Genomic DNA, 17363 nt, shown 5'->3' with positions numbered 1-17363 from the left:
ACCAAGGAGATTCCAGCTTTCTGCGTGGAACTGGCAAATACCATGGATGGTTTAGTCGTGAGGAAGAACCACAGCATTTATAATGCGTTCTTGCTTTCTATTATACTTCCGGTTTTCTTTATATCTTCCATTCGCCCCATTCACTTCCATTGCACTCCACTTGAGCTTCATTTAACTTAAAAAATTTAGATCTTATATTTTTTGTTCTTATTACTAGTTATTTTTGCTTTAATTATAATTTTTTAATATCATTAGTTGTTTTTATTTATTTTAATTTATTTTTATCTATTTTTATTTATTTAATTTTATTTTTATTTAACTATTACTAATTATTTCGAATTACTTAAATTATTATTTATTAATTATTATTAATTTCGTAAAGAGCTTAACTCTGAAAATTGTAAGAGTCATTTTCACTGTCAATTGTTATGTGAAAATGACTCTTGCGATTTTGAGAGTTAAGCTGTTTTCAAAATCTTAATTTATGATTATTTTATTTTCTATTCTTGTTATTTTTATTATTATTAATTTTAGTTTTAGGAAAAATTATTAAATAGATAATTTACAATGATGAAGAATAATATTTGGACGTTTTTCTTTGTCAATGTTACACACGCTTTAAAACTACGACAAACGCTTTTCTATAATATATAAGTTTTTTTTAATTCTCAGTGTTTCACAAACACTAATTTTATGAATCTTTTTTTTAAATATGCAAAAAACACATTTCTGTGCTTTTTTCTCATAAAAAGGGACTATTTTGCGTCTTATGAATTACGTTCTGCTATACTTTTAAGGGGAGACAGGAAATTATTTTCTGAATTGTTCAAAAAAAGTATTTTTTATTTTACTAACTGAAGTTTCGTATATACATCAGAAAATTAACATCTACCGGAATCAAAAATTTTCGAAAATAATAGGATTTATCGCGTGTCATTGTTGACAATTCTGTGATATGACACGATGATAAATCAGATTTTGGAAGAAAATCGAATTATATATTTAGAATTGAACTGTAATTGAATTTTAATTTCAATTATGATTATTATTATTTATTTATAATTTGCAGTTTAATTTATTTATAACTTCAAAATTTTATAATTATTATAAATTATTAATTTTAGAGGTTAAAATTTTTAAATGAACGAAGTAAAAAATATGTCAGTTTGATCTGACATAAAAATTGTTCATTTTTTCCCAATAAATTTGGAATCCTTTCAGTTTTGGTAAACTCAAATAGGATTAACCTAATTTCTAATTGAAAATAAAAAAAAAGGAATCAACATTTTATAGCTAATAAAGAAGCATTCGAATGGCATTTTAATTGAGTGCTTTATTTTCTTCCGTTTGAAGAATTTACGATTCCGCTTTATAAAATTTTACTGAAATATAATTATAAAAGAAAATAATTAAAATAATTCGGAAGAAAATAAGAAAATTAAATAAATTGTCATAAAATGAAAATAAATAAAAGAAAATAAAAAATTTAGGAAAAAAAATAAATAAAAGAAAATGAAAGAAAATAAAAATAAAAAAGTAAAAGAAAATAAAAAGAAAATAAAAAAGAAAGAGGAAAAAAAGCTGAAAAATTAGTAAATAAATTTTCTAAAACAATTTAAAAAAATTTTAAATGTTTGTAAAAATTTGCAATATTTCTATATAGAAAAAAGGAAAGTGTAAATATTTTTTCTTCAATTAATCTTCAAACGTGGATAATAAATAATTGCAGTTCTTTTTTATGGTAGAAGTAAAAAAGAATATATATTTGTCTCCCCTTAATGTACTTTTGTATACGCTTCAACAATAGATTTTGTAGAGATCACAATTTCTTCTACACGTCGCACCTTTACAACTTCAGCAGCAAGGAATTGGGTTTTTTTTTTAAAGGTTTGTTTGTAATAGTTTGAGACTATATATATATATACAATTTTTTTTCTTTTGGTATGAAAAATAAACCCTTAGAGTAATTTATCATTTTTTTTTCTCTTATAATATTTTTTTTTTTCTATACTCGAAATATATTGCTTGCAAGTTAAAAAAAAAATTTTTTTAGAGAAAAGGATTTTATCGGCCACGATTTACAAGAATTTTTCTAAATATTTTCTAAATATTCTAAAGATTCTAAAGATTCTAAATATTTGTAATATAAATTGTATATTATATTTTAGAAGATCATTGGCAACAAAATTACGTTTGACGAAAGGATTATATCGTATCTGTCGTCATATAATCGAAATTCCCGGTCGCAACTCACTCGCGTTAAAGAGTCAATTAAATATCGATCGATCGTAAAACCTAAGCTTCTTACTTGCCGTTTCAATCACTTTTCTTCGGAAGATATTTTTTCTTCTTTTTTCTTGACATTTTTTTTTGTCGATTTTCGTTTTTGCCATTCGATTTCGAAAGAGAAAAGAAATTTTGTCAAAAGGTTTTATTGTTAGAAATGTTTTTATTACTAAGCATTTTTTAAACAACGAATTTTTTTTCTTAAAAAATTTTGTTGGTTATTAATGTTTTTTTTACTAAGAATTATTTGATTCGTCAATTTTTTTATTGAGGATTTATTCACAAACTACTTTTTTAAAGGATTTTTTGATTTTTGATTATTTTTGTTTAGAATTATTTGACTAAATAAGTTTTCTATTCAATATTTTTTTTTTACTAATAAACTTCTTCTGTTTGACATTTTTTAATGAAGAATTTTTTTAGTTAAGAATTTTTTAATTAAAAAATGTTTAGTGTTAAATATTTGTTGTCTAATAAATTTTGTTTGTAAAGGATTCGTTGATTAACAAATTTCTATTGTTGGGAATTTTTTGATTAAAAATATTTCTGTTAAGAATTGTTTAATTAAAAAATATATTTTGTTAATGTTTTCCCAACAAAAAAATTTTGTTTATGAAGAATTCTTTTGTTAACAAATTTATTTTTGCTAGAAATGTTAAAACATAAAGAATTTTTTTCTTAAAAATTTATAGTCTAACAATTTTTCTTTGCTAAGAATTTTTTACAAATTTAATTTTTTTTTATAACAATCTTTTATCGTTGAGGATTTTCGATTGAAAAAATTCACTTGTTTCGAATTTTTTCTGAAACAAATGTCTTTTCTTAATTTTCTGACTCAAAAATTTGTTCTTTTTGGGATTTTCAGTCAAATTGTTTTTTTTTTTGTTTTTCTAACTTACTTTTTGTGTAAGGAAAACTTTTTTAAAATTATATTATAACTTTTTCAAATTGTGATAATAATTAATTTAAATCGTAAGCCATAGGGAATCATTGGAAAACGAAAATAAATATTGGAAAATAAAATAAATGAAATAAATAAAATATTCGAAAATAAATAAAGAAAATCGGAAAATATAACAATAGATAAATAAATAAATGAAATTCAATGCTGATTAAAGTTTACTATCGATAATGATTTGACGATTAAATCGACTGAATTGGAAGTAAGAAGATTAGATCGAAATGGAAATGCGTTGCGACCGGATGTAATTATAAAACTAGACCAATCTATAGACAGTATTGTATTATATATATACACGCTTAAAGTAAATTAAATCTAGAATTATTTATGTAGCACCTGAATTTACACAAACACACAAATTCCTCTCTATTTAGCGAACGAATCTTAAATTTTCTCACATTTATTATAAATCACTCTCCCTCTTTTTATATATATTATCTATCTATATCTATTTTTCCTCAACACATTTGGAATGCTAAGTAAGGCTTTTTTTGTAGATTTATTTTTATATACAATTTTTTTTTTTTTTATTATAAATATGTATAAAAAAATAACTCTTGATGTTGAATATATTGATGTTTTTTTTCTACTTCTCTTCCGGGCATGCAAATTTTCTCTATTATATATTTCATCATTTTTTTTCTGACCCTTATCTTCTCTCTATATTTAATCTTAAGAATTTTTCATTTTCTAGTGGATATATATATATATATATATATATATATATGTATTGTGGAAAACAGGGTTCCGAGGCAACGCAACGTCCAAGTTTCAACGACGTCCATTTACCAAAGAATCTATAAACTCGAGAAAACTTTTTTAAAAAAGAAGTCCTCTCGCAAAAATAATCTCAAACTATTTTTGCTGAAAAACTTTTTTTATTGTCAAAATTCCTTGGGGGAAAAATGAAATATTTTGTTTACAATTTTTAAGTTTTAAAAAAAGAAGTTTATTATTTTTTTTTAATCTTTGCCGAATTTTTTTGTAATTACAATTTTTTTAATATTCTAAATTTGGCAATCTTTAAATGAATATTTAAACAAAAAAATTTTAAATTACATGTGTTTTTGATTTTTATATCCTAAATATTTGAATAAATAATGAAAAACAATTATTTAAGTAAATGATTAAAAAAAGAAATATTTAAACAAATTAATATCTAAATATGAAATATTTTGTTATTGAAGAAATATTTAATTACTAAATACAATTTTTGCAAATTTTCTACTCGAGAAAAGTAGAATTCTGAATAAATAAAATGGAAAAATACGGAGAAAATATTTTATTTTTCTCTCTACATGACTTTTCATTTTGTTTTCTCCTTTTTTTATTTTTCGTCTCTAAATAAATTCATCGTTGCGCGGAATCCTGTTTTCTTCGCCTTCAATATAATGTCCCCCATTAAAGCCTCACTCCGCTTTTATTCCTTTAGGCACAATAGTTGTTTACTAGTTCAACTCTCAAAAGTATTCTTTATCATCTATTATTGTTAATAAAGAAAAATTTTGCTTATTCTGAAAAGCAAAAATTGATTTTTTTCGTCTTTTCTAAAAGCAAAAAATTGAATTTTTTTTCTAAGTGAAGAATTGAATTTTTTGTCTGAAAAGCAAAAAAAAAAATAGAATTATTTGCTTTTTTTTTCTTGAAAAGCAAAATAATTTTCTTTTTATTTTTTTTTCGAAAAACAAAAAGAAAAAATTAGAGAAAGTTTAGTTGGAAATATTTGAAACATGTGCGAAATGCGAATTGTTCCAGGATCTAAAGAAGCGCGCTTCCCACACCTGCGATATGCAGGTCCTACAGCCACTTCCGGTTCCCACCACCACCGGCACTGCCGCGCCTGCCATGACTACTTCCGGTGGGCAGCCACCGCTTCCGGTTTCGGAGATCGCTTGAGTCCAACTATAAGAGAATAAAACACCATCACCAATCCGCTATTGACTACCTTCTATCACCGTCCTCCTCTACTCGCCCGAATCTGTTGTCATTGGCCAACCGGCTTTTGCTTAACGGTGAGCCCAAAAAATCACCATCTTTTTAAAAATATTCCCCCCTTTACTAATTCGTATCGAATCAGAGAGAGAGAGACACAAATTCATTTTCTATCGAACCACCTTCTCGTTGAGGAATATTCCTTTCGAATTGTCTGTCGCATTTTTTTTTGTAATCGGTTCTTTTCATTTGTTTCGAAAAAAAAATCGAAGAAAAACTTTTTTTAAAAAAAAATTCAAAGAAAAAACAAAAGGGTTTTTTCTACCAAAAATACCTAGTTGGAAGTTAATTATGATTCGTTAGATTGGAGCTATTTTTATCTATTCTCCTATTTTTCGTGGAAAAATGAAGTGGAAGTGCGAAATAGTTACTGAATGCTGTGATAGCTCAGTTGATTAAGGCGCCTTATTTGTAGTATAAGACAGCGGCTAAAGGTTCGATCCCAACTGGCGATAAATATTTTTCGACACAAAATTTTTTACGACAAACTTATTACAATCGAGAAACTAATGTTTCTAATTAATTCTAACGTTGAACTAAAATTTGATTAATTATTTTAGTAGTAATTTGCTTCAGACAGTTTCGTCTGAAAATTCGGTTAGAATTGTTTTAAAAAATGACTGAAATGGTAAAAAGTTAATTGAAATTAAAGAAAAAAAAAAATAAGCAAAGGAAATTTATCGCTTTAGATGTTTAAGTGGAGGTTAAAAGGCTTTAGAAATTTATTTTTCATGTAAAGATTATTTTTCTAAAGAGAAAATCTCTTAAAAGTAAAAATTAAATATGTCGTTTCGAAATGAAGCGTTATTTCAAGTGAGTATAAAAAAAGAATTTATTAAAAGAATTTATAAAAATATTTAAACATCAATTTATATTTTAAATACTTAATTAAAATTAAAATTTTTTATTAATATTATAACATTTGAATATTATTTTAATGTTTAACTAAACATTAAAATATTAACTAATAAATTTTTTATTTTCAATATTTTTTTTCATTTAATTAATAAATTTAGTTAATATTTGTTAATTAACTGAGGCATAGATTTTAAAACAGAATTACCGTTTCGTTAATTTTTAGAAATAATTTTCTTGAATCTCGTTGTTCTTTTTTTATTACTTTTTGTTTCCTTTCTAAAACCTCAAACATTGAAAGCAATTGAACAAAGTCCTTAAATACCTTAAAATCGAACTTTAAAGATTTTGCGAAACTCTCTGAAAATTTTTTCAAAAACTAAATGCATTTCAAAAGTAATTTCTTCAGAATCACATAAAAACAATTATACTTTAAATGGCAATAAAATTTTCCCCCAACAGTTTATTCAACAAGCCGTAGTTAACAAGTCGAACACTTTACCTCCAATGAAAACTGAAACTTAATTAATTTCCAACTAAAGAAACAGATAATTGGCATTTAAACAGAATTTGCCGGCAAGGAGAAAAAAAGAGTTTATCTTCGTAAATTAAAAAGGAGAATAAATGAAAAGAATATAAGTAGAAAAAAATTTTTTCTCTTTCTTTTTCTTTTTTTTGCGAAAAGAATTCGTGAGTTTTAAGTACAAAGAATTGTTTTTTTTTCTTATCCAGTAGCCAGGCAATATAAGTGGTTGGTTTTCTTTTCATTTTGTTACTCGGCACGTCGAAAGGAATAAGCCACAACACTAAAGAATCCGTCGTGTTTGACTTTTTCTTTTTCTATTCTTTCAACTTGAAACTTTTACTAGTTTAACGGAACTAATTAAATAAAGAGTCACAAATTGGTCTAGATCCAAAAAAAGAGAAGAGGAAGTAGAGACAAAAAAAAAGAAGATTCTCGAAAGTGTCTCTAAGAGAAAAAAACATTTTTTTTCCTCAATCTTACTTTAACAGAATCTTGATAGTCAATAAAAGGATGCTTTTTATTTTTCTAACTAAAAGCATTGTTTTGTCCTGTTGGATATTTTTTTGAGAAAAGAATTTTTTACTGTCAATGAAAAGGGTTCTTTTTTTAAAAAAAAGTATATTCTTTATGCAATAAAGATGAAAATAAGGTGAAAATAATTTTGAAAAAATTTGTTAAAAGTTGAAAAAAAAGTTGAAAATAATTTTGAAAAATTAAGTTGAAAAAAGGTTGAAAATAATATGAAAGTATTAGGTTGAAAATAACGTAAAATAACTTGAAAAGAACTTAAAAGTAAGTTGAAAAAAAATGAAATATAATAATTTGAAAATAAGTTGAAAATAATTTCAAAAAAATAAGTTAAAAATAAATTGAAAATTAAATTAAATTAATAAGTTGAAAATTAGTTAAAAATTAGTTAAAAATAAAATGAAAATAATAAATTAAAAATAAGTTAATAATAAGTTAAAAATAAGTTGAAAATAATAAGTTCGAAACAAAAAATAGAAGCATCTTTTTTATTGAAAAAAAAATAAAATCTCTGGTTCGATCGAAACTTTTTTTTTTTTTTTTACTATTTTCCAATAAAAAATGAGTTTTAGTTTAGAGAGCTTTTAGCCTGATCTTGCGTCGAATTCTTGTACTATTTCAATAACATGAGTTCGCCTTTATCGGCGTTAATTAAAGTCGAATGTATTACTAGCCAAGTTGACCACTGGAACGAGTTTACCCACAGCAGGTATAAAAGGAACCTATTGTCTATTATCTCGTGAAATACTGATACTATCCACTTATCTTATGTCTATAAACCCTGAGCTTTTGTTGGCAATTTTTTTTTTTTGGTTTTCATCGCCCAAAATTGAATGCACGTTTTGCTTGTATAGTTCTATTGTTTTTTTTCAAAGTTTTTTCTTTGCCAGTGAATTTTAATTTATTTTGTCACTGATATTTATTTTGTTATTTTTATTTAGCTTTTGTACTAAAAAAAATTGACTAGTTTTGCTTCTTCACTAGCTTAAACGAACACATACTTACCTACTGTTGAGGAATCAGGGCGCATGCTAAAGGAGCTTTTACCTACAACGTATACAAGTATTGATTAGGTGAAATCGTCAATTTTGTGTAACAAATTCATTTCGTTGCCGAAAAATCCTTTTCTTCTATGAAAAAAAATTGACGTAAAAAAAATGGTTATTTATTTTTATTTTGTAGAGACAATTTTGTCTCGTTTTGAAAAATAATTACGAATTGTAAACAAAAATTGAAAAATTATTATTAATTATTTATTTGTATTAAGTGAAAAATTATTTCTAATTATTTATGAATAATTTTTCCTTATGTTACTGAATAAATAATTTATTATTATGTAGACATGTCAATATTTTAACTATTTAACAATCAAATATTATATTAATAATTACTAAACTCTAAATTTATTATTAGCTGAAAATAACTAATTTGACGGTAAAATGTTAGTCACTGCTTCAAATTAGTTATTTTTTACTAATTGCTGTAACAAACAGCTACGATTTTACTAGTAATTAGTTATTTTTAACTATAATTGAGATTTAGAGAGTAACTTTTAATTAATTAGTTATTCATATAATTAGTGATGACTAATTAATAATTTATTATTAAAGACAATTTCTTAACAATTCATTATTAATTTTCTATTAGTAACAAATGGTGGTAATTAATAGTTAATTACTTAACCAGAATTGAAAATGGCTGACTGTAACTTACTTATACTACTGAAGAATTAATAATAAAAATTATTGTGATTTGTCTGACCAAATACAACTTTTACTACTACTATATAGATTGTAATATTTTAGCGTCTGACTAAAAGAACATTTTACTACTGACGTGAAAATTTTTAATGTTCCACACGTTTCTTCCCTAGAGTTAAAATAATAACATTTTAATCAGTTTGTCTGACTAAAAACGATTTTCACCACTTAGGTCTGAATTAATAGTTTTTTTAACTTATTAAAGAATTCGAAATTAAAACTTAAATTTATTATAAAAAATAATAAATAATAATAATAATTTAGAGAAATTTAAATCCGATGTCTGACTAAAAGAATTCTTTACTACTGAAATTTTGGTTAAAAAGAAAGTGTTTATTCTTGTCCGACTAAAATTGACTTTTACTACTGATCTCCTAATTTGAAATAAAAATATTCCTCTTGCTTTAAAATACTTAATAAATGTTTACGATAATATTCACGTAACAAAATATTTTTAAAAATTACTTTTACTACTTAATATCTTCTTGTCTGACTAATCTCCACTTTGACTACTGGTAGTATTATTAGAATAGAGAATATTAGCCTCGGTTGTCAAAACTAAATTTAAATTTTTTAAATTTACTTTTTAAATTGTCTGACTAAAACTGTCTTTTACTACTTACTGTAGCTTATGGTCTAACTGAAATTTACTTTAACTACTGATATCGTTATTAGAATAAAAAATATTCCTCTTGGTTGTCAAAAGAGTATTTTTGTTAAGAAATACTTTACAAATTGTCTGACTTAAATTGTCTTCTACTACTTAATATATATTCCTGTCTGACTGGAATTTGTTTATACTACTGATATCATTATTAAACATAAATATTCCCTTTGGTATCAAAAAGATACATTACTTCAAAAAATATTTTTTTTAAATTATCCGACTCAAAGTGTCTGGCCCAAACTGACTTCTACTACTGGCACAAAATTACAGAACTTAGAATCGGTTTGTCTGACTGAAAATTCTTTTTCTACTGTCACTAATACTCAAAACCAATTCTCAATTACCACTACTGTTGGTTTTTTATTGCAATAATTAAACCACGTCTGACGAAACATTTATCCTACCACTAAAATCTATATTTGACATAATCGACAACGTTTTGGTCTGACTTAAAATAAATTTTACTACTTATAAATTTTTAAATTCTAAAATTATAATTTTAAAAATTCTATAAATTAAAATCTATAAAAAATTATTTTAGTGCGTATTTCAAATGTTAAAAACAAAGTAAATGCAATTTTTTCCCTGGGTCATTGAACTTTATTCAGGCCGTTGTAATTTCTAGCCTAGTAACTCGTTTTCGGGGAAAGACTGATTTGTCTATTTTTATCGTGACAGATAGGAAGACATTTGTTTCCGTGTTGGAGAAAATTGATTGTCTCCACTTTAGTACACTTGTCTGTATATACATATATAGTTGAAGCAAACGTATTGTACACATATACATATATATAGTTTGAAAAAGCTTTATGTCTCCAGTTCTTTCTGGAATACAAAGCTGACGTTGGTCCTATACGTATTTGCTTGAAATGCAGACATTTGTCTCTTATCGTAGACAATTGACAATATATAGGGTTATTTTAATAGAAGAAAATAATGGAAATTTTCAAGCCATACCACTCAATATATATACTTTTCTGTCTTTCTGTTTATTAAAATCTACGAGAATTGCAAATTATTTATTTTTTTTTCTTTATTTGTTCTTTATTTTTTTGTTTAAAAAAATTTTTTTTAATTGCAGTTCTTTATTAAATACGTAAAGAACGTAAATAACGTAAATAAATATTTATTCCTTTAATGAAGAACTGTAATTAAAAATTAGAAATTACTATTGATAGTCAAGTGAATAGAATTCAAAAAAAGCTTTCGGTCTGACTGGTAATGTTTTTTTCTACTGCAAGACAAAAATTATTTTTACCCTTTTTTTACTATAAAGGAGAAGTAAAAATTTTTCCTTCTTGACAAAATGAGCTTTTTAGTTAGAAACTGAAAGATTTTTATACATTGTCTGACCAAAACTGTATTTTTCCACTGATTCACTAAAAAAATTAATGTTGTTCTATTTAACAAAAACTACTCTACTGATATTAAATTTAACGGAGTGTAATAATTAATATAACGTCATAAGTACAGTGCACAATAAACGGAGGATTAGTAACATAATTGAAACCATTTTGTCTGACTAAATACGCCACTTTACTACTGACAAGTTAAGTACCAAATAAACATTCTGATCTTTCGATCAGCAGTACTTTTTTTTTTTTGATGCTGATTTTACGACTGTCTGACCACAAGTCTACTTCGACTACTGATTATTAATAATTCGATTCTTTTCTTTTAATTTATTGATTATTAATTTTTTTACTAATTTATTTATTATTAATTTTACTACTAATTTATTTAATATTTAATTTAATTCATTACTATAATTACTAATTAAATTATAAAGTAAAGTATTAAAAGCTTAAAATAAAACTTAATTTCTCTTCTTAAATATTGAAATAAAATAAAATAAAATTTCTCTCCTTAAATCTGGAAATGAAATAAAATAGAATTTCTCCTCATTATAATCTTGAAATAAATTAAAACAAATAAAATTTTGCAGCTTAAAATCTTATAAAATAAAATTAAATTAAATTATCTCTAGATTTCCCTCTCTTTTTATGTTTTACCAAAAAAAAAAATTAAGTTTTAGTTTAATTATCAAGATTTTTAGGTACGTGTGGAAAAGTAAAAAAAAAAAAAATAAATAATTTCGGGAAAAGTTATTAAATGGGAAAAAGAGGTCAAAAGAGTAGTAGTTCTTTTAATCAAAGGCTTTTTCTTCAAAAAATAACCTTTAGAAACTCGATTAACAAATTCTAGCTCGCTGGTATAAAACGTGAGAATGAAAGATGTATAGATATACGTACACATAGTTGCAGCACTGTCAAAGCTAGATGGAATTTACTTTAACTTATTTATTTATTTCGATTAAAGAGAGATAAAGAGTTTATTCACTAAAATAAAGAAGAGGAATTAAAAAAAAGGAGAAACTTTGCTCGAAAATGTAGTTGACACAGAGGGAGAAGCTTTTTGTTAATAATATATGTAATTATCGATTTTACAGTTTGAAACAAATTACTAATTAAAATTATATATTAATAATTAGGTTATTTTTAAAAATAATTACTGAGAAAAATAGATTTTATTTATTATAAATATTATTATTAATTTAATTAAATGTTTAAATATATTTGCATTATTATTGACTTAGTTGCTCCGTTTAATTAAAAATAAATAATTAAATTAATTAACAGAAGGGAATTTATCATTCGGTATTTAAATGAAAAATAATTCGGCGAAATTGTTAACTTCTTTCACCTTTAAAAATAGATAAATTAAAATATTATAAGTATTTATGTAGGACATTTTTATCTAAATTTATTATTATGTATTTAATTAATTAATTTTTATTTAATTTATTGAGTATTTTGATTTTTTGTCTCAAAACTTAACTAATAAAAATGCCAAAATATTTTTAGTCCATTTAATATTTTTCTTTTATTTTTTATTTATTTTATTTATTTTTGAAAGTATTTTTCTTGATTTAATTGTATTCGAATTAGAAAATAATTAAGAAAGCAATTTTAACTATAGAAAGAAATATTAATTATTTCGAATCTCACTGACAGGAAATAAAATGAAAAATATCTCATTCATTATTTTTATTACGATTTTGAAATCTCAGGGAAAAAATAGACATTTTTTATTTTTAATTAAAAATTTCTTGAGTAGAATAATTCTTCGTACATTTTCATTCACGCTTGTTTATTTTTTTTTAAATCTTTTAATGTAGGTACTTTTTTTAGTTTTTGCACCGTCTTGCATGTTTGCTTAGATTATTTACTGTGTGTAGTGAAAAGAAACTAAAAACAAAAACAATTTGTATTAGTTTTCGAATTGAAAAATTAATTTAAAGATTTTTTTTCTGCTTCCTATTTGTTACCGCAAGTTTCCTATATACTTTTATCCCTTTTTTCCTTCAAATTTTACTTGAATTTTTTTTCCTCTTAATTTTCTACTTTTACTGATAAAATTTTTTACTTTTACTAATAAAATTCTCTACTTTTTACTATTTTCTTGATATATTTCTTTATTTCAAGTTCCAACGAACTTTTGCCAATAAAATTCTTTACCTTTTGTCCTTAAAAGAAAAATTCACTGATGAAAAAAACAAATCGAATTTTGACTATTAAAATAATAAGCTGTGGTAAACTCGTTCTAAAAAGGAAAAAAAAATAATAAAAATAAAATTGAATGACGCAAAGCACAATGTCTGACCAAAAGGCCGTTGTCCTTTGTTCTTTGCAGCTCCGAAGGGCAAGTGAGAGGCATCGAGTGCCAAGTATTTAAGGATAAAAAGCAGCAGCGTTGGAAACAAAAAGAAAAAAAAAGAAAATCAACTTTGAAGTCACAGAATCGTCTCAAAAAAAAAAAATAAAACTACAATTCCTCGAAAAGAAAGGGATCATCGCAGCCTCTGCGATTCTAAATGGATCAACTCTACCGAAAAAAATTATTTTCTTGCTTAAAAAAAAATAAAACGACGAATCTAATTTTTTTTTTTAATTTTTCGACGACTGTATTTTTTTTTGTTAAGAATTTTAGTTTACTGTATTTTTTTAGGGGGAAGTTTTCAATGACTTTTTTGGGCCGAATTTTCAATTATTTTTTGAGGAATTTTCGATGACTGTAAATTTTTTTGGGAAATTTTCAATTATTTTGTGAATTTTTGTCGACTGTAATTTTTTTTTCTCTTGTAAATTTTCAACGACTGTAAATTTTTTTTTTTTGAAAGTTTTAGATTACTGTAACTTCAAACAGCATTGATGCGATAAAAAAAACGACTGCGAAAATTCTGTATAGTGTATAGTTCACTTTCCATTAGACTAATAATAAAAAAAAAATTCATATTTTATTGCCTCGTCTTTTAGAGACGAGATAAAAAAAACGGACTCGATTCGTCTTTTTCTAAAGAGGCCTTCCGCGCAACGGATTACCTTCTATTGTAATAATATGCTCGGATTTAAAATAAAAGGCGCCCAAAGTACCTTTGAATTTAAGTAAGATATACCCTCGTTCTTTCAAAAAAAAAAAAAAAAATACTTCGCTCGAGTCTAAAAGCCTCATTGCGAAGTTTCAACTAAAAAACTAAAGCGTGTCAAGCCTGGCTCGACACTATTTAATGAGCCCAACGGTAAATTCAGTTGTTATCGATGATAATATTATTATTATTATTATTCTGTCATTGTGTAATCATAGTTATTTCGCGAAATCTACGCCTCACTTGTAAATATATATAGAAAATAATAATTGAGCAAAATTGACTCAAAATTTGAATAATGAAAAAATAAATATTTTTTTTCTTTGAAAGTTTTTTTTGTAAATATTTTTTTTATTTTATCTTTATTTTATTGTTGATATACAAAATTGTAAATAATACACATTTATGCGAGTATTTTTGCTCAATTATTCGAATAATGAATTCAGAAGGAGATAATTATTTGGATTTCTTTACTATTTTGAATTCACAATATTCACGAATTAAATTTTATCGAAGAATTTATTTTTAACAGTAAGATAATATTATTTTAAAAAATTTTATGAATTTGAAAAAAAAAATTTCTATTATTATATGAATTTGGAAAATTTTGTTTTGAACATTTTTTTGTCAATTGGAAAACTGTTATTTTGAAATATTGCATAAATTTGAAAACTGTTGTTTTGAAATATTTTGTGTATTTGAAAAATATACTTTTCAAAATATTACATGAATTTGAAAAATGTTCTGTTCAAAATATTTTATAAATTTCAATAAAGTTTTTTAAACGAAATAATAATATTTGGAAATATTTTATACATTTAAAAAGTTTCTAATTATTAGCTGAGAAGGGAAATTTCTGTATTGAATTTATTCTAAAAAGTAAAATTTTAAAAAAAATTTAAATTAAAAAAATTATAAAGTTTAATTAAAAAAATGTATTACAAACTTCATTGTAAAAAATATAAAACAAAAAATAAAAAAAATTAATTGCAAAATTTTTTCACTTTTTTTTAAATTTATTCAAATTAATTTTATGATTAAAAAAATTGTAAATTTTGAATATAAAAATTTACTACAAATTTTGCTGTAAAAAATATTACAAAACAAATAACAAAAAAAGTCCATTAAAAATTTGTTTCACTTTTTTTAAATTTATATAAATTAAAATATTTTTTAAATACTGTAAATTAAAGTGAATATTGGGATTTTCAAAATAAACAAAAATTTTGTCATTAACCATTTTACAAATTCGAAAAATAAAAATAAAAACAATTCAATTTAAAAAAAAAGAATTTCAATCTTACTGTAAAATCGAATTAGAATTAAATTTAAACTAAACGATGAAAATTTTATTAAACTATATAGAAAAGATATTTTTAATTTGAAAGTAATTAATTTTTTTTTTGTACATTTTGAATGCGGGTTTAATTTTCTGTCAAATTTTCCCTTTGTTTGTTGTTTTTATTTTTGTATTATAAACGTAAATTAATTTGTAAAATTTGTAAATTTTTTTTTGTACTATATACTTAAATTAGTTTTTACTAATTTACTTGTATATTTACCAAGAAAAAAAATAATAAATTGCGTCTTATTTATTACATAATAATATAGAATCAGCCAGAGATGTTCGTGCAATTTAATCCTAAACAAAAATAAAAAGAAATCTATTCTAAACTGTTTCGAATGTAGACAGCGAGAGATTTAAGAGAAAGTTTCTGTAGTTTAAAGATTTGCGCAGTGAAACAAAAAAACCGTTGTTTGTTAGTTTTTCAGACAATGCGATTTAATCGAAAAAATGTTTCATTTATAAAGTCAAGAAATTTTGAATTTATTGAAAGAAAAATTATTCTAAAAAATTTTTTAATGTACATACAATTTATTAAGTTGTAGTTTAATGAAAGAAATGAAAGTTTATAGAGTTTGAAAATTATCAAATTTTTTAATTAATATTATTAATTAATTAATTAATTTTAATATTAATTCTTATTTTTTGCATTGATTTTTTTATTTACAATGCTGATTAAATATTAACTTACTAACTCAAATATTCCAGATAAACTCGACTTTAATTAAAACAAAATTAAAAAAAATTAAAAGTAAATTTTAATTTTTTTCATTTAAAAAATAATTGTTTCGCATTTGTAGTTGTAAATTACAATTTTAATAATTAATGAAATTAAAAAACAATTTTCGAGACTTTAAATGAAACATTTTTATTCAATGTTTGCAGATAGATTGTAAATTGAGTCCGAGTGTTAAAGAAAGTGTATTTAATTAGAAAATAAATGAAATGGATTTAGTAATTAGGTAACAAAAAGTAAATAAATAAATGAAAAAGAATTATAAACGAAAAATTGACATTGTCTGCAGGAAAAGTTTCATTTTGTAAGCACGCAAGTAAGAAAATGTGATTAAATTGTTTTGAGAGAGCGAAATTTGATATTAGAATTTTGCAATAAAATTCTGTTTTCAAGAATTTTAATATTTTTGTTTGTTAACTAATTTTTTTTTGTAATTTTATCAAAAAAAGTCTAAACAAACGATTATGAAAAAAACGTTTTTATTTCGAGTTTTATCAATAACATATCAAATGTTTTGAAACTGAAAAAAATTCAATCTTTAATTTTTATTATTAGAAATATTTGTTATTATTATAAAAATTTTCTATTATAAAAAAATAATAATTTATATTTTTTATTTATTTTATCTCTTTTCATTTATCTTTTCGCAAAATAAATTATTTTCTACGATAAAAAATTTGTCTTGAAAACATGAAAAATTCAAATATTTCTCCCAAACAATTATGCAAATTATTTCCATCCAAATGGAAAAAATCTTTTTTTCTTTTTTTGTGCTTACAAAATAATTTATAGTTGAATGTCCAATAAAAAGAAGTAAATGCGAAAAAAATGAGTTCGATTGTTGATGAGAATTACAAAAAAAAACGCTGACTACGATCTCCTGATATGTAATAACAATAAATTCCCTCAGAATTTTCAGAAAAAAAATTATTATTTAATTATATTTCTAGAAAAGTAGAAAATTTTTTTTAAAATAATTAGATATAACTTAATAGAATAATTATAATTTAATTTTTTTCCTCCTCTTTTGTAGTTTTACTTCTATATTTTAAATCAAACTTCCGTGGAGTGAATATATTTATATTACATAAATATTAGAATAATAAGAAGTGTTGCTAATGAAATTTATCATTTTTCAATAGCAAATCCTCTCCTTATAGATTAAAACTTTTTTGCTTCTCTTTTACATTCCTAAAGCGCACACTTCAAATAAACAAAAAAAAATTCTTTTTTAAACAATCGAAATTGTATTTTTAGAAAATCGCGTATCTTTTCGCGAAT

The 17363-nt window shown here is 23.4% G+C and overlaps 1 protein-coding gene across 5 annotated transcripts in view; it reads left to right on the top strand.

Annotated features, from left to right (window-relative positions):
• Positions 1-13582, top strand: part of LOC122509320 (potassium voltage-gated channel protein Shal) — a 219543-nt gene extending 205961 nt beyond the window's left edge. For 3 of the 5 annotated variants that reach the window (XM_043623282.1, XM_043623283.1, XM_043623285.1), the window contains 2 exons: positions 5003-5259; positions 13269-13582. In XM_043623282.1, the coding sequence (XP_043479217.1) occupies positions 5003-5143 (141 nt within the window). In that variant the 3' untranslated portion in view covers positions 5144-5259; positions 13269-13582. Of the gene's footprint in view, positions 1-5002; positions 5260-13268 lie in introns of those variants that run through there. The other 2 variants (XM_043623287.1, XM_043623286.1) reach the window with 1 other exon arrangement.
• Positions 13583-17363: the final 3781 nt, after the last annotated feature.

The sequence above is a fragment of the Leptopilina heterotoma genome, unplaced genomic scaffold (assembly GCF_015476425.1).
Source record: "Leptopilina heterotoma isolate Lh14 unplaced genomic scaffold, ASM1547642v1 Lhet_60, whole genome shotgun sequence".
In the NCBI taxonomy this organism is placed as follows: Eukaryota; Metazoa; Arthropoda; class Insecta; order Hymenoptera; family Figitidae; genus Leptopilina; species Leptopilina heterotoma.
Note: the sequence above shows the minus strand (reverse complement) of the source record. Positions and strands in the feature narration are given on the sequence as shown.